General features: G+C 44.0%; 3 protein-coding genes across 6 annotated transcripts; 2 read left to right on the top strand and 1 right to left on the bottom strand.

The window, feature by feature from the left end:
* Positions 1–24: 24 nt before the first annotated feature.
* Positions 25–4,950, bottom strand: MTCP1 (mature T cell proliferation 1). Of its 4 annotated transcripts, none has more exons than XM_039331344.1 (5): positions 4,738–4,950; positions 767–945; positions 495–665; positions 330–382; positions 25–210 (listed from the first exon to the last, which is right to left on the bottom strand). In XM_039331344.1, the coding sequence occupies exons 2-4, from the start codon at positions 881–883 to the stop codon at positions 335–337; spliced, it is 336 nt and encodes a 111-aa protein (XP_039187278.1). In that variant the 5' UTR covers positions 884–945; positions 4,738–4,950; the 3' UTR covers positions 25–210; positions 330–334. The 4 variants fall into 4 exon arrangements, with proteins under 4 accessions (XP_039187278.1, XP_039187258.1, XP_039187268.1 ...); XM_039331324.1 differs by lacking the exon at positions 4,738–4,950 and adding an exon at positions 4,593–4,712 and having other exon boundaries at positions 767–1,020; XM_039331334.1 differs by lacking the exon at positions 4,738–4,950 and adding an exon at positions 4,593–4,712.
* A 10-nt stretch (positions 4,951–4,960) lies between these two features.
* On the top strand, positions 4,961–11,938 carry BRCC3 (BRCA1/BRCA2-containing complex subunit 3). The gene is made up of 8 exons (XM_039331301.1): positions 4,961–5,065; positions 6,099–6,218; positions 6,569–6,656; positions 7,506–7,594; positions 8,581–8,636; positions 9,575–9,706; positions 10,999–11,042; positions 11,308–11,938. Exons 1-8 carry the CDS (start codon positions 4,961–4,963, stop codon positions 11,457–11,459), a joined length of 786 nt encoding a protein of 261 aa, XP_039187235.1. The 3' UTR covers positions 11,460–11,938.
* A 5,276-nt stretch (positions 11,939–17,214) lies between these two features.
* Positions 17,215–26,946, top strand: LOC120302609 (transmembrane protein 47-like). The gene is made up of 3 exons (XM_039331288.1): positions 17,215–17,557; positions 25,981–26,121; positions 26,222–26,946. The coding sequence occupies exons 1-3, from the start codon at positions 17,356–17,358 to the stop codon at positions 26,401–26,403; spliced, it is 525 nt and encodes a 174-aa protein (XP_039187222.1). The 5' UTR covers positions 17,215–17,355; the 3' UTR covers positions 26,404–26,946.
* Positions 26,947–27,288: the final 342 nt, after the last annotated feature.

Genomic DNA, 27,288 nt, shown 5'->3' with positions numbered 1-27,288 from the left:
CAGGTCCAGTCTGCCTACCTAAAACTGCCCCTCTGCTTTCAAGTGGCCCATGGGACTCTTGTTGACTGCCTGTCCTAAGCTGTTGAGTGATGCTGCTCTGGGCGGTTAAGAGAGTTGCACGCCATGGTCTGCCTCAGGGGCAGCGGCATGTCGAGTGCTAGGAGGTAACACATAAAAAACAAACAGGACACCATCCTACAGTTGCAGCTCCTGAAAGACAAAAGCCGGCATGAAAGAACCACCGTGAGTAAAAGAAAGCAGAAAGTAAAAAAAAAAAATATGAATGCAAGGAAGGTGGGGGAAGACGACGAGAGGAAGAAGAAGCTCACCAGATCTAATTGCTTGTCAGGAGTCTCAACAGCAGCTCTTCCACTCCCATGATCTGCAAGGACCCAAAGACGCATTTATTGTAGCCCAGCCAACGGACGATCATCGGGACTAGATGTCCACCAACTCTCCACTGGGCAAGGTTTAGTTTGCTGAAGGCAACCTACCATGAGGTGATGTTCAATGCCCCAGATGCGAGAGTTACTATCCCGGTACTGCAGCCCCTCTGAGAGCTGCCACATGTGGGGCAGCCGAGAAGCAGGAAGGCGGCTGGGGCGCACGGCTTCACCCAGGGGGACGGGGATTCTTCTGATCCGGGCTTTCAGCGTCCCTCCTTCCTAAAGGAGGGAGAAGCACACAACGCAATCGCGACAAGCTCAAGCCAAAACCAGTCTAATCAACCTGGGCAGGGAAGCCAGGAAGAAAAAAGGGCGCTTACCTCTTCTGGTGCCACAAGCCATGTTGCTTGGGTCTCATCGCAGTAGACACCCATCCGTCGGACCCAGAGGCGGACAGGTGGGACTTGGGCGTCGCCACCTCCCTCACCTTCCTCCATGCCCTGATATTGGCTAGGAAGGCCCGCCCTGGGTTCCCATGTCTACACGTCCGCCTTTACCTCTGAGCAAAGATAAGCAATTGTTAGTCTTGCAAAGAGGGGGCGCCAGGAAGGAGAGCCAGGTTGCATGCAGTGTCCTAGCATCATGAAGAGCATGTTTAAAAAAAAACAAAAGGAAAGAGTTTAAGAAATGTGTGCCGGTCACTGTCCCTTTGGAGAGATCAGGTGGATTCCATTGGAAAGGTCTTTGGAGAAGAAAAGTGTGGTCAGTTATGATATGATCTACCAGTTAGGACCAAGTCAGTCTTTCTCAACCGGGCAGGAGGTGTGGACTTCAAATCCCAGAATTCTCCAGCCAGCTGGGAATAGAAGTCCACGCATCTTAAACATTGCTGAGGGTGAAAAACACTAATCCACATGCTGCTATCACTTGAAATGGCTTTTAAGTGTTGAGTAAAGTAGACCTATGAAATAGCAGGAAGGACAAAACTCTCTCTCAAAAGGCACATTATTTTGCCTCTTTGGGGTAAAACGGAATTGCTAAAGAGTTGGCAAAGTACAGCAATATGAAAATTATTTAGTATCCCAATTGCATGAGTTGTATGGGTGTCCCACAGATCTTCCAGTATAAGGACAGACGAACTTAGCTCTTCTTTTGGGCCAAAAAACAAAAAAACCCACAAGACGCAAACAAGTATAATGTACTTTAAAAGTGAAATTCTTTTTAGCATTTTGCTTTCATGTACAGGACAAAGCAGGAAACAAAAATTCAGTAGTATAAGCAAAGGGGTGAAAATGTTGGGAAAGGAATATATATTTCTAGTATTTTTTTTTTTAATCTAGCATACTAATGTTGAACTGAGTGGCTGAAAAATAAGGGTGTTCTAAGCTGCTAGGAAGAAGAAACACCCATCAAAACACTTTGGGTAGCAACAGAAAAGAAAGCTGTGTGGTTAACCCCTTCGGTGGCAAACTTTGGAAAAACCATTTTGCATTTCATCACTGCAAAGAAATGCAGAATAGGCCAAGCAAGGTGCTGTTTCTATGAGCTTAAAAATTCTTCCACAACCTCTTGGGCTCAAATGACTAAATATGCCGAATGTACCAAGAGCTGCTCAGATTACACAATTAAGGACAAATCCACACTATCGTGTGAAATTTTCCTCAAGAAACATGTACTCCATATAAAACACCCCTCCCCTTCTCTCACACATGCGTATACACACACACACACACACACACACCGGTGCAGCAAAGTTGGGCTGCACAGTCAACATTCAAAAGACCAATAGAATAAAAAAAAAAAATGCTCATGCTTCTATTCTGGCAGCACTCGGTGCCCTAACTCTCACCATGGAACTATACCTGAAAGTGACTCAGAGAGGAGAATGTTGCCTATGTTTTGTTTGAAGGAATAAAACTTTCCCAAACTGCACCTTTGGGTCCTTTCAAAAAATCTCCTATCCACCCAGTAAGAATCAGAGCATTATGCTTGCATCGCTGCAACCCCCTCATATTCTATTCGTACAATTAATTCTGACATTGGCAATTCGCTTAGGAAAAAAAAGAACACTGAAGACTAATGCTGAAGTCTGTTAGACTCCCTATTTGTGCAGAAAATATAATCAGAGGGGTAGCTGTGCTACTCAATCTGGTGATGAACTTTTTTGTAATACCACCTCCAGATTTGGAGACAGCAGCTCATTCCCCCCCTCCCCTCCCCCCATTTTCTTCTGAACTGCTGAACTTGACTTGTTATGGAACACGAAACAGACGGCTCAGCGTAGAGAAGGTAGCAGAACTGAATCAAAAGACGGATCTGTCATAACCAGCATTATTAAGCCGTGCATCATGGCTGCAACATGCAGGCTTTGCAAGCCTCTTGTGACCATGATTTGTCGGTTTCCAAGTAGTTGTACTGAAATTCAGCTATAGAATGCCAAGATTCCTGCAGTCTGCTAAACATTTATCTGGCCCTGAGACTGTTTACTACTTTTTCTTGGCATCAGTGAGAATTTGAAAAAAAGAGAGAAACGAAAATTACGACTAGAAGATATCGTTACAAGAAAAAGAATAAGACAGAGATGGAAGGCAGCGGAAGAAGTCAACAACTCCAAACTGCATCAAAAGGTGGAGACTGTAGCTCCTAGATGCTATTACATTTTATAAACTCAATTCTAAGCAATGAGATTTGGTGGATTTTTTTTTTCTTTGCAGCCCTCTTTCCCTTTTTGCAGTTCTGAAAAATTGGAATCCATTTGTGCAGTATTCCAAAATTCCTATTCCTTGTCCTGATTTCCTTGAGTCTGGGACAAGAAAGGAGATCGCTTTCTGCATAATGACCTACGGAGGCAACCCGCAACTGCAATTCCATTCCGATTTTGGAAGCCTAGAGCAGTGGTTCTCAACCTGTGGGTCGGGACCCCATTTGGGGTCGAACGACCATTTCACTGACAAACAATGCAGTCTGCCATTTTTTCCCCCTTTTCCTTAGCTGTGCTACTCCCTTTTATTCTATTGGCTTTTGAAAACCAATAGAATAGACTCTCTTGAATAGAGTCTAATTCTATTGGCTTTCAAAAGCCAATAGGAATTGTCCAGGCTGTCTCTGCCTTGCTGAGCCCGCCAAAAGCCCCAGTCTGCAAATGATGCTGCACCAGTTGAGTAGTCCTCAACTTACGACCAGTTGAGTAGTCCTTGACTTACGACCGGTTGGGGGTCGCAGCATTAAAAAGGTTGAGAACCACTGGCCTAGAGGAAGTAGGACCCAAACTTTCCCACAATTTTAATAGAAGCCTTGCAGCCCAAATCTTTCCCACCAACGTATTTTCCCCCTAAGATGATGCTATACCCGCTGGGGACGGTTTCCTGTTTATCACATTCCAATAAAGAAAGACAAGGGGAAGGCAGACTTAGCTGGTCCAGCAACAATCTAGAGACGGCAGTGTGTCACGTCAACACACTGATATCCAGCTCGTTCAAGGCCCAGCAACTGTATACCACCCCTCCCACCCCACTTGCTAGTGTTTGACCGTAGTTGGATTTCTTTCCTGTGTGACTTAGCATTCTGACCAAACCCTGATACTTGGATTAGTTTCAAGCTGAACATACTGAAAACCTGAAAAGCAGGTTTGTCTACTAGTTGGGAGCCAGTGTGTCATGTGAACCCAGCCGTGGGGGGGGGTCCTGACTTAGGTCACCCTCACCTCTTTCTGCAGGTCCTTGCTCCCTGCCCCAGAATAAAATCAGACACACCCCCAAGGTGTGTGTATATATGTATGTATGTATGTGTATGTATGTATGCATGTATGTGTATGTATATATATGTACACACATACACACACAGTAGCCCCTATCAGGCAGAAACTCAACAGGTTCGACCTTCCCTTGTGTATGTATGTATATGTACACACACACACACACACAGTAGCCCCTCTCAGGCAGACACTCAACAGGTTCGACCTTCCCTATCAGAGAAGGCGCTCTGCCTGTTGAACTGCCGCCTGCCACTGTAGCCTGGAAGAGCTTCCCTCGACCCGGGGGGCTTCGTCCTTCACACCGGGGGGGGGGGTCGCCACAGCCACGCACAGCCCAGCCCTCTTTCCCACCCAGGGGCTGAACCAACTGCCTGCCTGCCTGCCTGCCTTCCCGGGCACAGACCGACCCGGCTGTTCCCCTTCGCCAGCCACACACACACACACAAACACACCCAACACAACCCCTTCCCGGCGGAAGGGTGAGCAAAGCACGTCGGGCGGCCCACGGGAGACCCCACGGCCGCGTCTCCCTCGCCCCACGGCCGGACGCACGCAGCTCGCGCTGCCCAACTCCCCCGCCCCCCGGCCGGAACCGACCTGGTGGTGCAGCGGCGCCGGCGGAACCCACGAGAGCTTCAGCCGAGGCTCGGTCGGCCGCTTCCGCCGGGACGGACCGGAAGTCGGCGTTGTCCGGGCAACGCGGGCCTAGGCGGAAGGGCTGCTGGACTCGAGCGCCGCGCGCGCCGGGCCAGGCCGAGGAACGGGCCCGCCGTCGGCCCGCCTTGACAGTCGCAGTCGGAGGAGAGCGAAGCCGGCCGGGATGGCGGTGCAGGCGGCGCACTTGGAGGCGGACGCCTTCCTGGTCTGCTTGAACCACGCACTGAGCACCGAGAAGGAGGAAGTCATGGGGCTCTGCATCGGGGAGGTACGGGCGCTGGGCCGGCACGGACGCCGGACGGCAAGCAGAGGCGCAGAAGTGGCCGGCGACGGGCTCGCCCCGCTGGGGCCACGCAGGGCGGGGGCGAAGCCGGGCTTGGCCCGGATCTGGCGCTGAGAGGGAAGCCGACGTTTCTGGAGTTGCTTGCTCTTTAGTGCTTTGATTATTGCGTTTTATCCCGCCTTTAATCATATTTAATTATAGAACATTTATTAAATAATATCGAATATGTATTAAAATGTTCTACTAAATATTTTAAGGATTAAAATAATGTTATAAGTTTATATAGCGTCCAGTTATATACACACACACACACACACACATATATGTATATGTGTGTCTGTGTGTGTGTGTATATATATATATATATATATATATATATATATATGCATGTATATATATATATATATATATATATATACACACACGCACATACACATACATACTTGTGCAATGCATAAATCTACAGGGACATGTCAGCATTTTTTTAAAAATGGAGGCAAATAAGATGATAGTAAGGTAGAATAATATAGAATAATGTGAAATAATAATAATAATGAAAAATCATTAAAACAACGATGTGTCTGCATAATTACTGGAATAAAGCTGTGTTAGCAATCTGTGACTAACCAAATGCGCATTGCACTTGGAAACAATGTATGTAGCGTAACTGACCATTGTATGCCTGTGAGAAACTAACCTAAAGTAATACAATGTGTATCACTAATGTGTGCTCCTTTGTTCCTGAGAAAAGAAATGTATAAAACTGTAGTTTGAACCCTCCCTCAGTGTTCAGAATTGCTTGTCTTCACTGCTTCTGAACCTTGCGCAATAAATCTCTCTGCTAAACCCTTTGGAATTCCTAAAAATCTCTTTCCTTTTTTACAAGAATAGCTTGTAGAGATCTCTTTACAGTAACCTGATGCAGAGGCTTAGTATATCATGCAGATAGCAACGGTGAAATGTATCTTGTGTTGTATTGCCTATCCATGATTTATTTTTCCTTCTTTGTTATCCTCAGGTTGATACAAGCCGAATTGTTCACATTCACTCAGTGATCATTCTGCGTAGGTCAGATAAAAGAAAAGATCGCGTGGAGATTTCTCCTGAGCAGCTCTCAGCTGCTTCAACAGAAGCAGAGATATCTTTTTACCAAATTTATAGTTGAATGGTGGTTTCAAAGCAGATACATATTTGCAATCTAGAAAAGAGGCTTCCAGATATGTAGTTTTAATTCATTTTCCTTTCTGTACTGCAAGAGGAGTTTACACTGAAGTGTGTTTACTTTGATTATTATCAGTATTTGTTCCTAATGACCTTTCTTGCTTGTTTAAATGTGAAAAAAATTTTATGGCGGGGATTTATTAAATTACTGTTTCGATGAGGCTTCAGATAAATGTGATTTAGAGCTGTTGAACTGCAGTATAAAAAATATGCTTACTGTTGTACATATTTTTCTGGTAGTTTTTTGAAAACCCTTAACTAACACACAGATTGGCTGAATTAACAGGACGGCCCATGAGAGTTGTAGGCTGGTATCACTCTCATCCTCACATAACAGTGTGGCCATCACATGTAGGTAAGACACTCTGTCCTGTAATTAAGAGTAAGGTTCTCAAATTGAGTAGGTAACCATTTTTTGGAAGGTTAAGATCAGATGCTTGAAATTATTTTCTTTCCCCCCTCTTTCCCAAGACTATTTGAATGAGTAAAATGTTCTAATGAGAGCCTTTGCTGACTTGGATAAGATTTGAAAGGAGTCACTTAAACTGTTCTTTATGCTTTATACTTGATAATTAGCTCTAATTAAATAAGCTATACTTGGCTGGCAGAAAAAAAAATCTGGCAGTTGGGACTGGTGGGCAGTTCCGGCCCACCAGAAATCAGAATCTTTGACTTCTGCTAAGCTGTGGTTCTATCCAATCTGATTTAAGAAGGTTGAAGTACAGAAATATTTCAGTGAAGCTAAACTGTGTGTAACTCTTCTACGGTAATATGTCTGTGTTGATGATCCAGCACTGATTCTCACATGTAGCAAAGCAGGACGCTATTTTGAAAGTTTAATTTATTGAACCCTTATCTAGAATTGATTATATTGTCTTTTGGGAAGTGAAAAATATACTGCTTTAAATGCACTGGGAATCGGTGTTTTTCAAGATAGGATTGCAACCAAACAAGCAACTGATTTCTAGGACTCTGTCTGTACAGTCCTCTTACTTTCACTAATAGCTTTTATGCTCACCTTGATTTTGATTTTAAAAGCTCCTCTATTTGAAAAGCTTCTTTCTTGGAGCTTTCTGCTGTTTCTGGAAAAAGGGAACATTTCTTTGGCTTGATCATCTGGGGTGCTGATAGTCCTGTGACTGCCATTTCTGCGCAGGAGTGATGTTTGAAATCTCATACCTTTTTTGTTGTTGATTTTCTACAGATGTGCGCACACAAGCAATGTATCAGATGATGGACCAAGGCTTTGTGGGGCTCATCTTCTCTTGTTTCATTGAAGATAAAAATACAAAGGTAAATAGAACAGAACTAAATGGCACTTGGTCCTCTGATAGGACAGGTGTTTTGCTATCTGACCTCATTCTGGAATAAATGTTTCGCTCTGTTTCTAATCAGCCTAGCCAGAAGCTGTTAAAATGTAATGACACTCCTATGCTTTTAATTTCAGCACGATTTGCAAGAGCATTGATTTTAAAATTGTGTTAAAAAAATATCCTCCAGATATTTTTTCTTTCCATGCATGATGTAAATTGGGTGGGTCAGTGACCCAGTACAGAATCATAAAGTTTAAAAAGTACATGAGCTCAGCTAAACAGGATGGTAACTTCGCAACAATCTGTTCAACTGTCTGGCTTTCCCCCCCCTCAAAGCATATGTCTAGATATCCAGGGTTCCTAGAAAAAACAAAAGTGATTGTGTAATTTAGCCATGAGTTTCAAAAATGATTGATAAATCATGGAAGACACTACAAAGATGCCTTGAGATAAGATAATGTTTCCTCAGGTGAATCTCTTGAATACTTAGTTGAAGGTTGAAATTAATGTCTCTGAACTTCACTGTACCCATGGATGAAATCGGTGAACGCTGATGAAAGTTTGTCCATGAGTGTAATGTGTTTCTAGTAGATATAACCGAACATTAGGAAAGAAACAAATGACAAGGAAACCTTTGGTTCAAACTAAGCAGAGTGTGGAATGTGTGGTCACATCTCAAGTATCTGGTTTCATTCTGGCTAGAAAGCAGTGAGATAAATATCTGATCAGAGTGCAGATTGAGTAATATGACACTAATCTCTATTTGATAATAACGTGTCCCTCAACAATTTTTCCTCTTCATACTCCCAGAAAATGTTTTTTTGTCAGTAGTGGAAAATGGGATTGGGTGGATTTGAAGTAAGCAGCTAACATTATTTGTAGGGGCGGGGGAGGATGTGTGTGTGTGGAGAGAGTCACTAACATAACTTCACACCATCAACTATTATTATCTTTCATTTGACACAGACCGGCCGGGTCTTGTATACCTGTTTCCAGTCCATTCAAGCCCAGAAGAGCTCTGAGTAAGGATTTTGCTGAACATCAGTTCAGCAAGCTTAAAACTTCTCTCACACTTTTCTTCCAATCTCCAATGCATGTAATTGTGTTGTCTCTATAGTAAACTATGTGAAAAGATGTTCTTTACAATGCTCTACTTTGCCAGTTACTGATCGCCTTTATTCAATTCCTTGTGTGTACGTTCACACTTGGCCAATAAAGAATTCTATTCTGTTCTGTTCTAATCTTCATTTCTCTATTCTATTCTATTCTATTCCGTATACCGTATACCGTATACTGTATACCGTACTCTGTTCTATTCCATATACTGTATACCGTATACCATATTCTGCTTTGTTCTGTTCTGTTCTATTCTATTCTATACTGTATACCGTATTCTGTTCTATTCCGTATACCGTATACCATGTTCTGTTCTGTTCTATTCTAATCTATTCTATTCTATATAAAGATTCTATCCTATCCTATCCTACCCTATCCCTTGTTCTGTTCCTTATTCTATTCTATTCTATTCTATTCTATTCTGTTCTGTATTCTATCCATCTGCTAATACTCTGTGACAGCTATTTTGCCCCACATTTTATGTTATGAAGCAGAATATTATTCTATTAGCTGAGCTGAATGAGGGTGAATGCAGCTGTCAGTGGGATAATCATGAACATGCTATGTACTCCCGTTCCCGCTAACAACGGTTAATAAACATGATTTGTTCAGCATTGAAAAGAAAATCTATAACAAAGCAGACAGGCCTCTACATTCACACATAGGCAGTGCGCATGCAGAAGTAGGACACCTCTTCCATCTGAGTCTCCTCCACCACGTTCCTCCCAGGACCAGCAAATAGGAAAAGACAGTTACCCAAATGGCCTTTAGAAAGCATACGGTTTTAATTTTTTTTTCTTTCCTAAATTGTGTTTGTATGACGCGTACACATTTTCCTCTCTAGGTACGAAAGGATTGAAATCCCGATCCATGTCGTCCCTCACAACACCATTGGGAAAGTTTGCCTCGAGTCGGCTGTGGAACTGCCCAAAATCTTGTGTCAGGAGGAACAGGATGCATATAGGAAAATCCACAGGTGACGTGAAATCCAGCTTCCTTTTTGTGTGTGGCGATCCTCAGCCACCCAGGCCGTGGTTGTCCCAAAAGGTGCTTTTTCGAGAGGCAACTGATCTTCCTTCGTTTTCCCTTGAAGATGTTTCACTTCTCATCTGAAAAGCTTCTTCCGTTCTCGTCTTCAGAACTGAAGAAGCTTCTTGGATGAGAAGGGAAACGTCTTCAAAAAAAATAAATAAGGTCCAGTTGTATCTTGAAAAAAAGCATCTTTGGGACAGCTTCCTTTTTCCTTTTTAAATCATCTGGGCAGGGTGGATAGTCTACACTCAGCCTTCCAGTATCCCATGCACACACCTCCTAAAGCATCCAAGAATGTATTGCCAACTTTAAGCAGCAGACTGTCTCACTATGGACCGAGAAACATCAACATGAGGATAGAAGTGGACATGCAAGGGCCCCAGAGGTGAAAAGCCACCAGCCAACATGATAGTAGCTTTTGATATTTAAATGAAACTTCTAGTAGAGAGAGCCATTATCTTAGTGACCAGCTACCAGTTGCTAAGGAGTGGCTGTGAAAGGATGCACTTCTCTGTCTATTTGGCTGCTCACTGGGGAAGAAGGAGCCTTGGTGGAATGAAGCCTTTGAAAGATGGATTACATCAGTGGTTCTCAACCTTTTTAATGTCGCGACCCCTCAACCGGTCGTAAGTCGAGGACTATTCAACTGGTGCAGCACCGTTTGCAGAATGGGACTTTTGGCGGGCTCAGCAGGGCAGAGACAGCCTGGACAATTCCTATTGGCTTTTGAAAGCCAATAGAATTAGACTCTATTCAAGAGAGCCTATTCTATTGGCTTTCAAAAGCCAATAGAATAAAAGGGAGTAGCACAGCTAAGGAAAAGGGGGAAAAATGGCGGACTGCATTGTTTGGCGACCCCCGTGAAATGGTCGTTCGACCCCAAATGGGGTCCCGACCCACAGGTTGAGAACCACTGGATTACATTATAATATACAATATTATTACAATAATATATACATTATAATATACAAAGCAAATAACTGACTGCAGTCACTGTGAGAATAGCATAATGGTGAGTTGGGGAGGGGGGCAGCAATATCAAGCAGTTCAGTAACGGCCAGAAGGTAGGAAGAGAAAGACTTTAGATTCGTTTTATCTGTTTCATTCTCTCTCTCTGTCTTCCTCTCCTTCTCCCTTACGGGTCCCTTCTAATTAGGCTGAAAACATAGCCGTGATTTTTGAGGATTGCTGTCAGTGTTTCGATCATACAGGTGTATCTTCTCTTCCCTTGTTTAGCCTCACCCATCTGGATTCCATAACCAAGATTCACAATGGCTCAGGTAATGGTTTTCCACCTGCCCAGAGTTTGGGGGATGCTTTTCAAGACTCCAAAAGAAGTCATTGGGCTTCCAGCTCCTTAAACATCTGTCTGCTGGTTAAGGTGGAACTAGTGGGGAGGAGCTAACGGTATTTAACACCAAGAGGTGGCATGATCCATATTGCATGGGGCTGAAAGTTCCCCAGGCCTTCCTTCCTGCACCATTTTCTCGCGGTATCTTTTGGAACGCCTGCATGTTCAAAGCTGCCCCCTTCTTTTCTTGCCAGTCTTCACGAAGAACCTCTGCAGCCAGATGTCGGCCATCAGCGGCCCCTTGCTGCAATGGCTGGAGGACCGTTTGGAGCAGAACAAACAACGGATGCATGAACTGCAGAGGGAGAAAGAAGAGCTCTTAGAGGAACTCGCTGCCTTGGAATGAAGAAGGCGAAGGCTTCTGAGCCCCTGGCTTCGGCCTCATCTGGTCTTGCTGCTGCTTCTGCTGCCCTTTCTTCCATCTTGCAGCCATGACTGCTAGAGAATGCCAGGGCCCCTCTGCTCAGTGGCATCCCAGGGCGGTGAGGATTCTGTTGAGCAGGACACCAGATACCGCAGAAGAAGAAGGAAAAAAACTTTTTTTACATGGTGGACTTCATTTTTTTTTCTTTCTTTAACATAACGGGTCTTGAAGTTGTCAAGGTCAGATAAGTATAAGCACAGCAGCCATTGTCCTTATTGCATTTGGTAGCAACTAATTCTTGATTATCTCGGGATGTACCGTTCTGGTGAGTCTTCAGAGACACGCGTTAATTCTTTTGCCTCGTTCTTGTTCCTATCATGTTTCTGACTGCAGAACAAGGATTTTGCAGGTCTTTCTCTTTTTCAAGTGGAATAAAGTCAAATGATTCGATTCCTTCTGAATGTTGTCCCCTTGCAGCTCCATTCCATATAAAGGAGAAAAAAAAGGCAAATAATGCAGAAGGGTCAGTGAATCTAACTGGCTTTATAACCAAGTTTCATTCCATATAAAGAAAAAATAAAGGCAAATAATGCAGAAGAGTCAGTGAATCTAACTGGCTTTATAAACAAGTTTCATTAGTAATAAACCTTTGAAAACCTCAGCTGGACAAAACCATCTTAGATTTTCTTTCCAGGACTCAAGGGAGCAAAATGAGTTGATTATGAGAAAAGGCTTTCCAGTTTTAAGACGAAAAAGGGAAAAAGTGAAGAATCTGTATAGGCAAAACTGCTCGATCTGTGTGTTGCTAGTATCTAATAGCAATGTACAAATAACCTTTTTTCCTGTCTTCCTCTACTTTCCACCTGCAATTTGTGGAGAGGGTGTTACTCTTTCATACCACGTGGCTTGATTCCATCTCTATACATCTTTTTCAGGGTCTCTCAGCTAAACTCTCTTAATATATTTTATACCGTACCTGGCAAAAATCAGTACTACCAACATGTGTTTCTTCAGGATGCTTGTCATGTCACCTTATCAAAATGTTTGCACCCATGTGACTCTTTTAATTGAAGTGATTAAACAAATCAGAAAGACCCCTGACCTTGGCTTTAAGGTTTAAGGTTTAAACTGCAATCCTTTGTTTTTTCCCTTAGCAAGCCAAAACTGAGAGTACAGACGAACCAGGCACTGAAAATCTTCCTTATTAGAACAATTAATCAATGAGTCTGCTTTGGCCATAATGCTACGGACAGAGATAAACCCCGCATATTAGGCTTATAGGCCCTGACGAGAAACAAAAATGAGTTTATAACATCTGAATTGATGCATTGGTAGTTCCTTGCTGGGATTAGTGTTGGCCATTACACAAATGCTATTCTGAAAAATGTATGGACATTGACCGGGTTTCAGAGGATGCCAAAGATGGGGACCAGGAATCAGCAGAAGGCTGCCTGTGTTTTTTCTTTTTGTCACTTGCCTTCAGACTGAGAATGTTAAGACTGTCTCCCTCTGCCCTTTTGGCAGTAGCATTCTCCCATTTCATCCCTCAACCTGCTGGTGCTGCAGAATGCTCAGCCTTGAAATCCCCTCGCCAGTGATCCAAGCAACTGCTTTCATCTTCCCCCCCCCCCCCATGGCTCCCCTCTTGATGAGGAGCAGAATCTGGCCTTGAAGAACTGAAGTATCTCAAAAGACCGGCTGCAGCTGCAAATTCTCACCACGCACTTCTCTTAACAAAGCAGCTGTGTTGTACAGGAGCCCCTATCAGCCATTATCCCAGACAAAGATGATTAGGGGACTGGAGGCTAAAGCATATAAGGAACGGTTGCTGGAATTAATATGCAGAAGTGCTCTTGAACCTATCTGTGGGGGGGGGGTTTAATTCCATTGCAGTGGTGTTACTATAAGCCACCGCCGATGCTGCAAAATGCAATGGAACAGGAGAAACAAACCCATGATTTGTACATCTCCCATTTATTGCCAAGTTTATTTTACCAGGTTTTTCTGAGCGAAATCTCTCCTCTCGCCGGCTGGTGCCCCTTGCATGCGTCGACAAAAATGCAAACAATTGAATGTGCTATTCCTGCCTTTACTGGAACAATCAGTCCTGGAGGCACCTTTTTTTGTTTTTTGGGCCAACAAGTTGTTCCGTTAGCATAACTAGAAGAGGAACTATTTCCCCCCCCCCCCCCACACACACACACACACGTGCCACTGGCATCGGCTAGCAGGGTCCGAACGGCTTTTGAAATTCCATTTGTTTCCTCTGCCTTCCTGGATACTGTTTACAGCAGGCTTGCTGGGTTCATAGCTCCCTGGCAGCTGGCCGGCCTATTTATAAACACTCCCGGGGAGGTGGAGGGAAATGTGATTCACGAGCATAAAGCACCAGGCTGCTGCACAAAAGAGTGCATTCCTCCCTCATGACACAAAGCTTAGCTTACACCTGTCATTTCTGAACATTAGAGGGGGTGGGGGCCGCGAGAAACACAGGATCAGTGGACCCTTTATTAATCCCCTCTTGCTGTTTGGCCCTTTTTTTAAAAAAAAAGTTTTTAAAACTTTGCAAGTTTCAGTCAGGTTGTCCTCCACAGAAAAAACAAGCTATCAAGAGTCCTAACAATAGTACGAACTTTGTAAAAAGGTCCACCCGTTTGTCTTCCTTTTAATTAGTGCATCTCTTTTCTCTGGAACGGATGTGGTTTGAAAGCATAACTATCCCTTTTTTTTTTTAAACCCCTTTACAATTCAGTTACCTAAATTGCAATCCAATATTTCTAGCTTAGGCTTAGACATAAGCCTAAGACTGAAAATCAGGGCTATATTTTTTCTATCCTGCTCTATGGAGTAGAGAGTTGGTCTCTGACAGAAGGCCACCTGAAGAGACTAGAAGCATTTGAAATGTGGATTTACAGGCAGCTGTTATGTATAAGCTGGGTTGACAAGATCAGAAATGAGGTGATAAGCCGCCTGGGAAAGACCAGGGAAATCATCAAAACAATTAAAAAACTGAAAATTAGAATATTTCGGACATGTGATGCGACACCCAGAAAAATACGGCATACTCCATTTAATCCTCCAGGGAAAGATGGAAGGCAAATGAGGTCCAGGCAGAAGAAGAACATCGTGGCTTCAAAATCTAAGGGACTGGTTTGGACAAAACTCAGCAGCACTTTTTCGTGCAGCTGCTGATAAAAACAGGATCGCCAACATGATCGCCAACGTCCGATAACGGATATGGCACAAGAAGAAGAAGAAGAAGTTTCTAGCTTGGGATGTAATGGTTTTCCAAGAAAAGAGACGTGTTATTGTGCATTTGGGAAAGTGATCCATCTCATTCTGCAATATTTGAGTATCTGGGCTAAAGTCCTGTTCGAAGGATCCCCATGCTCCGGGAAGATTATTCAGTCTTATTCTGTCCTGCTCTTTTGCATTCAGATCATGTCTTCTGCGAGTAAACTCTTCATCCCCAGTATACAACAGAAGAATGTAACAACGGGGGAGCTGGATTAGACCACAGACTAAAAAGTTCCCACAGTAGCCAGCCAGATGGTGGTTTCAAATCGCCCTGTGTTTATTTTGTACACAATTTAATTTTAATTGCAGTGCAGTACATTTTGTTGTCCTTTTTTAACCTCTTCTGTTTTTATCATTTTTAGTGGCCTCCATTCCCACCACATCTTAATGTCAAAATAAACGTGCTAAGGCCGACTTGTTTGTTTAAAGCCTTTACACTCTACCCTTATATTAATTTGTTTATTCCTTTGAAGCATTTATATTCTACCCTTTCCTTCACTTGTTTTTTTTATTGAAAAGTTTTGTACAAATTTATTATTACAATACAATAACCCTCCCACCCTCACTTCCCAGAGCTGATTGCAGGGTTACAAAATAAGCAAACAAATTCTAACTAAGCTTATCTAACTATACCAATAACCAAATCCCCAAAAATACTTTAACTCAAATACAAACAACTCCCAATTTAAACTATGAGTTAATCAAAAACTAAATGATACTTTCTAATCCCATATTTATTCTGTACAAAATTTATCCATCTTCTCCACACCGAGATGTATCTTTCTTGTGAATGATCCTTCAAACAGGCAGAGATTTTGGCCGTTTCTGCTAAATTAGAGACTTTAAACGACCATTCTTCTATGGTAGGCAAAGAATCTTTCCTCCAATATTGCCCAGCCAATAGCCTTGCTACCGTAATAAGATTCAACATTAAAATAGTTTCTTTAACATCACAATCTTCAATAATACCTAACAAAAACAATTGTGGTGTAAACTTTATCTTTCTATTAAAAATCTTCTGAATGTTCCATCAAATCTTAATCCCAAAAGCTTTTATATTTCTACACGTCCACGAAATATGATAATAGGTTGCATCTAAGCAACCACATCTCCAACACTTAGGCTGTAAATTAGGATACATGTGAGACAATGTTTGTGGATCCAAATGCCACCTATAAAACATTTTGTAAAAATTTTCTCGTAAATTTTGAGCCTGAGTATACTTCACATTCCCAACCCAAATTGCCTCCCATGTATCTAGTAAAATTGTTTCATTCACTTGTTTAAAGCACTTCTCTGCCACTTCTTTACATTAATTTATTCCTTGATTGAAAAACGCTCTCTCTTCCACCTCTTTACATTTGTTCATTTGTTTATTGAAATCACTTCTGTTCCACCTCTTCGCTCCCGTTCATTCCGTTTAAAGCATTTCTATTCCACCTTCCCCTGGAGAAACTCCAGAAAGCCTACCCCAGTCCCTCTCCTCAACAACAGCCCTTTGAGGTAGGCTGGGAAAGAGTACAGAGAAGAGCAACAAAGATGATTAGGGGACTGGAGGCTAAAACATATAAGGAACGATTGCTGGAATTGGGTATGTCTAGTTTAACGAAGAGAAGGACAAGGGGGGACATGATAGCAGTGTTCCAATATCTCAGGGGCTGCCCCAAAGAAGAAGGAGTCAAGCTATTCTCCAAAGTGCCTGAAGGCAGGACAAGAAGCAACGGGTGGAAACTAATCAAGGAGAGAAGCAACCTAGAACTAAGGAGAAACTTCCTGACAGTGAGAACAATTAATCAGTGGAACAACCTGCCTCCAGAAGCAGTAAATGCTCCAACACTGGAAGTTTTTAAGAAGAGACTGGACAGCCGTTTGTCCGAAATGGTGTAGGGTTTCCTGCCTGAGCAGGGGGTTGGACTAGATGACCTCCAAGGTCCCTTCCAACTTTACTACTATTACTAAAGGGAGGGAGGAAAGGGAGCTGGCCCCAAACCACCCGGAGAGTTCCAGGATCAACTGGAGCCTTAAACCCTCGATCTGCTGGATCCAGTCACTCCACCCGCACAACTTCTACAATTGCCAAGCCTTGGGACCCCTCTGCGCCCAGGGCAGGCTTCACCGACTTGGCTGGCACGAAGAAATACATTTAGAAATCCTAAATAAAGAGAGACGAGAGACACAACAGGGTCACGTCGAGGGAGACCCTCCCTCTTGGCTAAAAGCCCAGGCCGGGGGGGGGGCGCAGGGCCATCTGCCTCTCCGTGCTGACCTCCGACGCGCGTCCAGATGTTTGCCCACCCCCCCGCCCCCCTCCCCGGCTCTAAAGCCAACCCCAGCCGACAGCGGGTCTCCCCAGTCCGGCTCGGGGGTCTGTAGGATCCGACGGCCGTCCTCCAGGGGGCTGGAAGGGGCGGACCCCGGGGCGGGCGGGACCCTCGCCTCGCCGGCTGCCGCGCGTCCCTTTGGCCAACTTCGCCGCTGGAGCCGTGCAGGGCGAGGCGCTTCTCGGCTGCTGTCCGTCGGTTCTTCTCCCGCTTTCTTACCCCGCGGCTGTCCGGGGTGGGGTGGGGGGTCTCCGGGCAGGATGTCGGCGGGCGAGGAGGGCGGTTTGACGGTGCGCCCGTTCCAGCTGATCGCGCTGCTCTGCGCCTTCCTGGCGCTGGCTCTGGATGTGGCTGCGCTGCTGAGCCCGGCCTGGGTCACGTCGGAACGCTACTCGCTCTCCCTTTGGAAGGAGTGTCGGCAGCTCCTGGGCGGCTGGCAGTGCTTCTCCACCCTCGGGAGCGGTAAGCGGGCTCCGGGAACACCGCGGGATGGTGGGGATGGGGTGGGGGAGAGAGATCGGGGTTGCCGCTTGGAGAATGCGCGCTCCCAAGCCCGGCTCGTCGGAACGCACAGCTGCCTGCTGGGTTGCTTAGGTGCAGCCTGGGTCGTGGGAAGCAGCGAAGCCGTACCAGGGCATGGCGTATGAAAAATCTCAGTTCATTAACGTTGATGGCTCTGTTATGGTCTTCCTTATTTTTCTAAGTGTACAGGATAGGGGTGCCTTTGAAAAGCCAGACTAGGATTCCTAAGCGATTCCTAAGCTGTGCTTAACCACAGCTTTATGATTTAAGCACAGTGGGTGAGGTTCACACACACTGCCCCAGGTCATAAACCACAAGCTTGTAAACCACAATACCCAGATTAACCTGGTACACCCAGCCCTAAGCCAGGACAGCATGCGATGCTTTACAAGTATTCCTTGAATTATAACCACAGTTGGGATTCACATGATGGTGTGAAGAATAGAATAGAGTAGAGTAGAGTAGAGTAGAGTAGAGTAGAGTAGAGTAGAGTAGAGTAGAGTAGAATAGAATAGAATAGAATAGAATAGAATAGAATAGAATAGAATAGAATAGAATAGAATAGAATAGAATAGAATACCAGAAGGTGGAATAGAGTAGAGCAGAGCAGAGTAGTGTAGAGACCAGAAGGTGGAATAGAGTAGAGTAGAATAGAATAGAATAGAATAGAATAGAATAGAATAGAATAGAATAGAATAGAATAGAATAGAATAACTTTATTGTCACTTTAAATTTACACTAATCGGCATACATTAAAATGATGGTTGTAAGTGACTTTTTTCACTGCCATAATAACTTTGAATGGTGGCTAAATGAATGGTTGTAGGTCAAAAGCTACCTGTAGTTTGATCAGTGAGTGATACTAAGGTCAGATCTACAGGTGCTGTACAATCTATCAATAAACACGTAAAATGGCCCTACCTTTCTGAGTTCTGAGTGCTAAAGGGATATTTTATTCTTTGTGTGGAGTCAGTTCATCGCTGCTGATTCACTGATGTGTCACCCAACACATCTGGATAATCATGAGCTAGGCAAAATGGCCATGCCATTGCCTTCATGCCTAGTTTGCGGACGTCCCATGACTACCAGACACAAGATGCTGCGTGGGCTCTATATGTGACCCACCGAATTGTCCTTAGGGTCTTCTGCTTGTAGCTGAAAGGGAACTTTGCATATGGAAAATGGTTTACCCCTGTTTCTCAGGATGTGAACTAAATAAGGGAGACCATCCTTTACAACACGGGTCATCCAACCTGGCCCTTTTATGATGTGTGGACTTCAACTCCCAGAATTCCTCATCCAGGCATGCTGGCTGAAGAATTCTGGGAGTTGAAGTCCACACCTCATAAAAGGGCCAGGTTTGAAGACGCCTGTTTTACAACTTAGATAGAAGAAACAAGATTGATGGAGACGCATCTTTGGTCTTATCCAACAGGGCTTTTGGGATAAGGGCCTGGTTCTTTGCGCTTGTTAACCATAACCATACTTCCTGAGAGTTGCTGACTAACCATCATTGAGGGGCTATGGTTTCCCACCCCGTGAAAGCAGTGTGTAGAAGAGAGAGAGGAAATAACCCCACTGTTTTAAAAGCAGTATTAATTTGAAGCATTTTTTTTTTTAAAAAAAGCTGGTTCTTTGCTTATAAAATTGTATCTGCAGTCAATTAAAAGAAGACACTCCAAAAATAGCCTCGGTGGATTTGGGGAAATTCAAGTGGTGCTTGTTCGTTCCCTAGTTGCTCACTGAAGTCAAAGAGACCTCAAGAGAAAAAGAGAAGCTCTGCCAGGAATGGAAACAATTCTTGCTTTACAAGCTGTTAAACAAACTTCTGTTGCAACCATTTCCAAGGATGGTAACTAGTGATTCTTGGAACGCCAAATGTTTCTTCTTCCCTGTCCCAAATGAACTGCTTATACATTAAAAAAAAAAAAAAACAAATTCCAAGAAACTGTGAGGGCGGAAAGGCAAGGAAAACACAGCAGACATGTTTTGCCTCTCTCTTCTAAGGGTCTTCAAAGCAGCATCTGTTCACCCCTCCTTATCCCCTCTGTTTAATCCCAGACAAGGGCGAACTTGGTTGGAAACATCCCAGTCATGGGTCGGTTTGCCTTTGTTTTCAGAGATTATTTGAACCCAGCAATTGTGGTTCCTAAGATGGGCTTTATAGCTTTGCAAGTTATGCAAACTCAAGCAATTGTGGCTAATTCAGGAAATATGCTTAAAACTGTCACTTAGCTGCCTCAGGTCAGGAGAGAAAAGACTGGATCAAGATGACCGAATAAAACATCTAAAGAAGGGTTGAACCCATCTATATTCCATTTATAATTCACCCCTAGCCAGCTCTTCGAGGTCAATCCAACTGGGTGATAAATTTGTGAATCGTCCAAACAGCCTTCAGCCGTCTCTCCCTGTGCAGCACATTGCAGTTATCTAGCTTTAGAAAGATACAATGATGATTGCTGGAGGTAGACCTTTGGGAACCATGTGTATCTGTCCTCCAAAACCTTTTGCTCCTGTTGCTACAACATTGTCAGTGAAGCTCAGGCAGATTCGGGAGTTCAGGCCTTCAAAGTTGAGGGTGAACGTTGAGATACTGTACACTACCTCGGTTGTGACACAGTTTGTTCCGCATCGTCTTGTAACATCGAAGTGACTTTAGGTGATCTTTGAAAAACTAAGCAAGTTTCAGCTGGTGAGTTTGGGAGTGGGAGACCACGAGGAAGTGCTCCATCTGTAAGTCAGAAAGTTGGAAACACATCTCCGAAGGAGACAGTGGCAAGCCACATCCATCTTATTTTCAGGAAAAACTACACGAACAGCTTGCCTCCAGAAGTTGCGGGCGCTTCATCACTGGAGGTTTTTTAGAAGAGACTGGACAGCCACTTGTCTGAAATGGTACAGGGACTTCAGCCTGAGCAGGGGGTTGGACTAGAAGACCTCCCAGACCCCCTTCAAGTCCGTTATTCTGCCTGAATGTATGCGAGAGTCAAGCTTGACTCAGAGAGCGTTTGCTCTAACTAACATGCTCTTGTTTACTCTACTCCTTCACTACAAGATGTCGGTCTCCATAACAACTCTCCAGTTCAAGTTTGTATAAGAGCTTGAGCCAAAACCCACAGGCAAACATCTTGAACAAGAGGACAAGGGTTGGCATTCCCGTCTATAAATTCTGCTTTCTTGGAAGAAAACCAGGAGCCGTGGTCCAAGCTGGAGAGACAGCTCTAGGAGCCTGCTACAAACTTTTATTTTTCTTTCTCTGCCCCAGTCCAAGCATGCAAATTGGAACAGTGGGGCAGAGGTCAGTGTGCCAATTTGTCTTGCACAGAGGCGGCTGTCGTTTAGGCTTGCGATGGGGAGCAGCAGATGTGTAGATTGGCTACGCTGCCCCCCCCATCCCCACCCCGTGCTTAAACTGGTGATTTATCTGCAGTTCATTGGCTTCTCAACTCTTCTGCTATCTCCTCTGATGTTGGCAGTGAAGCACAGAAGACTTCGTATTTTAAAAAGGCAACAGATAATGTTTCTCTCAGGGGTCCTTGGTGCTCCCTGAGCTGGCTTGTTTCTTTGTGGAAACTAGTTTCATTACCCAACTAGTTAACATCATCAGTGCTAGAAAGGAATGAGGCTTGCATGGAGGAGGAGGAGGAGGAGGAGAACTGGGTTCCTTGGTGCTCCCTGAGTTGGGTTGTTTCCTTGCAGACGTTTCATTACCCAACTAGTTAACATCATCAGTGCTAGAAAGGAATGAGGCTTGCATAGAGGAGGAGGAAGAGGAGGAGGAGGAGGAGGAGGAGGAGAAGGAGGAGGAGGAGGAGGAGGAGGAGGAGGAGGAGGAGGAGAACAACTATGGGTTCCTCGATGCTCCCTGAACTGAGTTGTTTCCTTGCGGACGTTTCATTATCCAACTAGGTAACATCATCAGTGTTAGTAAGGAAGGGGGTTTGCTCTCAGTTGATAGTCTAATGGCTTGGCCTGTCAGTGTTGATGAAAATGATCTTGGAAGTTGTTTGGTCAGGCTGTTTACTGTTGGCTTGACTGGGGTGTTGCTTACTTGGTCTGATGAAGGAACAGCCAAACAAGCCAACATCATTGGTCTGATGAAGGAACTTTGCGTTCAAAGAAAATTTTACATGAGATTAAAAAAAACCTCAGAAGCCTAAAAAGAAAAGTAGAAAAAAGAAAGAGAAAAGAGAAAAGAGAAAGAGAAAAGAAAATGAGAGGGAGAGAGAAAGCTAGTTAAAGAAGTGACTTTGCAACAATTTGCAAACATAGAAATTACTGGTTCATTCTCCCATATAACATATGATGGTCCCTTTCTTTTCATAAATAGACTCTTTTTAATCCATAAATCCCCCAATCATCCGTTCGCTTTTTATCGATTTTCAGCAAATAGTCCAGAAAGGGATTCCAGTCTTTCATGAAAGTCACTTGTTCCAGTTGATGCTTTAAAATCCTTCTCTTTGAGAACGTGAAAGAGCAGGCAGAATGGTTTGAAAGAGAAAAAAAAAAAGCCAAGGGACTGAAACAGGAAAGCCCATTGATAGTGAGGCATCGGAACGTGCAGTCTGCTCCTTCTTCCTTTATTTTATCGCCTTGAACTTAAAACCAACAGGAGGCAAAGCCAGATTGAGATGTGAATTTCTCCACTGCCATGCCCTTACAGGAAGCATCTGTTTAGACGAAGTCTTTTCCAGCCTGTCTAAACTGCCTCTCCTGTCAGACAAAAGAGTCCCTGTTCTTTCAATCCCTTGCAAGCTAGTGAGCAATTTTCTTCGTTTATTCCATAATTAGCAAGAGTGACCCTTCCTATAAATCTTGGATTGGTTTGTGAGTGGTGTGTTCAGCCAGACATATGGTTGCTTGGCAGAGCCCCGAGACCACCATCTCCCCAGCTGAGAATAGAATAGAATAAATAGAATAACAGAGTTGGAAGGGACCTTGGGGGTCATCTAGTCCAACCCCCTGCTTAGGCAGGAAATCCTATGTCATTTCAGACAAATGGTTGTCCAATCTCTTCCTAAAAATTTCCCATGTTGGAGTATCCACAACTTCTGGAGGCAGGTTGTTCCACTGGTTAATTGTTCTCACTGTCAGGAAATTTCTCCTTAGTTCTAAGTTGTTTCTCTCCTTGATTAGTTTCCATCTGTGGGTCCTGTCTTCAGACGCTTTGGAGAATAGCTTGACTCCCTCTTCTTTGGGGCAGCCCCTGAGATATTGGAAGACTGCTATCATGTCCCCCCTCGTCCTTTTCTTCATTAAACTAGACATGCCCAATTCCAACAACCATTCTTCATGTGTTTTAGCCTCCAGTCCCCTGATCATCTTTGTTGCTCTTACCTGCACTCTTTCTAGAATCTCAACTTCTTTTTTTACATCGTGGCGACCAAAACTGGATGCAGTATTCCAAGTGTGGCCTTACCAAGGCGTTGTAAAGCGGTATTAACACTTCACGTGATCTTGATTCTATCCTTCTGTTAATGCAGCCTGGGACTGTGTTGGCTTTTTTGGCAGCTGCAGCACACTTGCTGGCTCCTATTTAAATGACTGTCCACTAGGACTCCGAGATCCCTCTCACTACTGTGAGAACAGAAGGAAGAGAATTGTTAGTTTTGGGGAACTCAGAGGTTCCCTGGAACTTTTAACACTTAGTTTAAAAAACAAAAGGTCTAGGTTTAAAAGTCCTGGGAATCTTTTCTTGCTAGAAATGCCGAAGGGAGCAACCTCTCCAGAGCTGGTTCTAAGGGCAGGTGATTTGGCCCTACTGGGACCAGGGTAGGATGGGGATGGAGGGAATTCCACATTAGCATTGCACAGCTGACAGCTGCTCCCAAATTCTAGAACCAGGTGTCCTGTTCAGACAAGCCTGGTTCTGATTTTACTGATTTCAAAAGTGGGCATTAGGAAGTTGTGCTGGGCAGAAAATTTGTAAACGTGGTTAGATCTCTCCCCCTCTCCTTCCTCCTCTCCTTTCCCTTCCCTTCCCTTCCCTTCTCCTCTCCTCTCCTCTATAATAATAATAATAACAACAACAACAACAACAACAACAATTGTTGATAAGAAAGACAAAAAAGTCTGCATAGTGGACGTGGTAGTGCCTGGAGACAGCAGAATAGACGAGAAAGAACTGGAGAAGATAACAAAATACAAAGACCTACAAATAGAAATAGAAAGACTGTGGCAAAAGCAAGCAAGGGTAGTACCAATAGTCATAGGCGCCTGGGTGCAATCCCCAAACAACTGGAGCACCACTTGAACATCATTGGCATTGACAAATTCGCTATTAGTCAATTGCAAAAGGCGGCCTTACTAGGAACTGCTTCCATCCTGTGACGATATCTGTAATACCATCAAACATCCACATCTGCCTATCCCAGGTCCTGGGTAAGGACTCGATAGGTAGACAAAATGCTAAATCCAGTCTGAACATCTGGCTGACTGTGCGATGATCCATAATAATAATAATAAAGTTAGAAGGGACCTTGGAGGTCATCGAGTCCAACCCCCTGCTCAGGCAGGAAACCCTAGACCATTTCGGACAAATGGCTGTCCAGTCTCTTCTTAAAAACTTCCAGTGTTGGAGCATTCACCGCTTCTGGAGGCAGGTTGTTCCACTGGTTAATTGTTCTTTCCTGAGCTTAAACTGTTTCTTGCATAATCTAGCTTCAGTTAAAAGACTGATGATCAGAGCCACGAAATCGGTCCTTTTGTTACGAAGTGCAGACATGACAGGGACAGCAATTGCAGATGGTTCTATTGGCGGATCACACACGTTGATCTAGAATCGTTCCCAGTCGGTGATATACTCGCTGTTCGTCTGAGGCTCAGTTTGGAGTTTAGATTCATTTCCCACACTTCCTGCCTCTCCTTTGCCCGGATCGTCTGGCAAAGAAGATGCCTTTAAAGCTGGGTGGACACAACCTTACTGCCCTGCCGTTTATTTATTGATTGATTTATATAGCCCCCCCTCTCGAGAATATTTTCAGCCACACCACAGAAGCCTCTGCAAGAGTCAGTGCTGCCATTCTAATCTGCAAAAAGAAAAAAAAGAAAGAAAAAAAAATGCTGTTGGAAATAATTGTTTTGTCGCTGAATTTCAGCAGCCCAGTTCTAGAAAGCTCTGGGAGTTTCACAAATAGGGCTAGAAAGCTCGTGTGATTGGCAGCTCTCCTACCCTCCTCGTTCTGCTTTATTGCTAACTAAATCTTAATGCAGGTAGCTCTGGACTTACAACCACTTGTTGAGCAACTCTTTGAAGTTACAATGGCACTGAAAAACGTGACTTAGGACCATTTTTCACCCTTAACGATTATTGTCCCAAAAGTGCTTTTTCAAGAGGCAGCTTCCTTCGCGTTTCCTTCTCATCCAAGACGTTTCTTCAGCTCTGACCATGGGATGGTGGGGAATGGAAGGATTTATTCTCCTTGCAGACAGCTGGCCATTTGCCTTCTTTGAGAGAGTCATTGAGGCCACTTGGTGGCATCACCTGAAACAACAGTTTTGTTTTGTTTGTTTTTTTAAAAAAAGCCCCCCCCCCAAGCAGCATTTGCTTCAAGCCCTTTCTTAAAGAAGAAGATATTTTTTAAAAAAAAATATGGGGGATGAAAAACGTTCTGAATAGCTCAGTTCCAGTGGTGAACAGCTTGCTGGGATATAAAAGTAAAAGTAAGAGAATGGTTTCTCTGGAGGCTAAAACATATGAAGAACAGTTGCAATTGGTTATGTCTGGTTTAATGAAAAGAAGAACTAGGGGTGACATGGTAGCAGTGTTCCAATATTTGAGGGGTTGCCACAAAGAAGAGGGTGTGTGTGTGTGTCAACCTATTTTCCAAAGCGCCCGAAGGCAGAACAAGGAGCAACGGATGGAAACTAATCAACGAGAGAACCAAACTAGAACTAAGGAGAAATTTCCTGACAAGTGAGAACAACTAATCAGTGGAACGCCTTGCCTCTAGAAGTTGTGGGTGCTCCAACACTGGAGGTTTTCAAGAAAAGATTGGGCAGACATGTTTCTGAAATGGTATAGGGCAGGGGTAGGCAACCTTGGCTCTTTTATAACTCATGGACTTCAACTCCCAGAATTCCTGGCTCAAGAATTCTGAGAGTGGAAGTCCATGAGTCATAAAAGAGCCAAGGTTGCCTGCCCCTGGTATAGGGTCTCCTGTCTGACCAGAGTTTTGGACTAGAAGTTCTCCAAGGTCCCTTCCAACTCTGTTGTTCTGTTCTGTTATCTTCAGAATTTTATTTTTTTTAAAAAGCAAACTGAAAGAACCCAATCCTCCAAAATAACATTTGCCTACTATGGTTACTGACTGTGTCTTAAGTTTCTCCTTCATTTTGTTTTTCTTCTGTCTTTTCTTTTGCAGACTGGCAAATCACCACTCTGGTGTTAATCCTGACCGCTGCCACCATCACCCTGCTGTCCTTCCTCATGTCTCTGATAGCCTTCTGCCTGGGGAACTATAAATACTATTATCGGATAGTGTCGATTCTTCTCTTTGTAGCAGGTATGTCCCCCCTTTCCCTAGCCACCCGCTTGGGTAAACATTTGTGCCCCTGCCAGTGGTTCTAATAGAACTTGTTTCTCCTATTGTTCCATTGCTCCAGTGGTTCTCCAGATCTGCGCCTTAGTTCTCTACCCCATCAAGTTCATCGACAGTAGCCCGTTGAGAAGCTACCATGAGTTCAACTGGGGATATGGCTTGGGTTGGGGTTCAGCCATCTTTATGCTGGGAGCAGCTATCCTTTACTGCCTACGCAACGATGCATATGAAGATGCTTACTACTAGGGCAACTTGAAAGAAAGTTACTGGGTTATCAGATCTGGAAGGCCTGGTCAATAAACAGAGAGCAATGGAAGGGGAAGGACGATGGGATTCATGGGAATTCTCAGCACACTCAATCTTTATGGATGAACCTATTGGCCACCAAGAGGAGAAGACGTTGAAGGCCTTCAGTTGGACACTCTTCCATCATCCCCAGGACTCATCACTGCCAGCCAACCACGCTTCTCTCCGACACAACCTGCTTAAGATCTCTCGTGTATTCTTTTTCTTTTTTTAAAAAAAAATTATTATTCTTTATTTTTATCCTCTGTGTATGAAAGTTCATTCTTATTTTATTTATGAGAGGGCAGCTCCTATGGTGGAGAGCAGCTTGGCTTAGCTTTTATTGAGTGAGATCTTGAACACAAAGAAGGGGAGTTGTCTGAATTGAAAGGGTTCTATAAATGCACTGATGGACGCTAAATCCATTTGAAACCAAGAAGCCTGAAACACAGAAAATATAAGAGTTTATGGACTGCTGATGAAATAAAACCATGGAAGAAACGAGATGGGTATCTTGCATACTTCTGTGTAATATGTATGTATGTGTGTGTATATATGTGTGTGTGTGTGTGTATGTATATATGTGTGTGTGTGTGTGTGTATACGAGATAGCAACTGGCAGGACTGGAGTGATAGGGCTGCAGATGAGGCGGCAAGAGCTGCTATGGGAGGAGACAACGAACGCCTTGGAAGGAGAGACACAAAAGGAGGGGAGAGTATGAAGCGGGAATATCTGAATAGCTGTTCTTTGCAGGATCACATCAGATCCACCAACAGGCTGCCGGATGAGAATCAATTTAACACATTGCAAAGTAACATAGCTAATGGGCCGATGATGACGTGCTC

Source organism: Crotalus tigris, unplaced genomic scaffold (assembly GCF_016545835.1).
Source record: "Crotalus tigris isolate CLP2741 ecotype Arizona unplaced genomic scaffold, ASM1654583v1 scf7180000017622.5263843, whole genome shotgun sequence".
Lineage (NCBI taxonomy): Eukaryota > Metazoa > Chordata > Lepidosauria > Squamata > Viperidae > Crotalus > Crotalus tigris.
The sequence above is the reverse complement of the archived record's forward strand: the minus strand, read 5'-3'. Positions and strand labels throughout refer to the sequence as shown.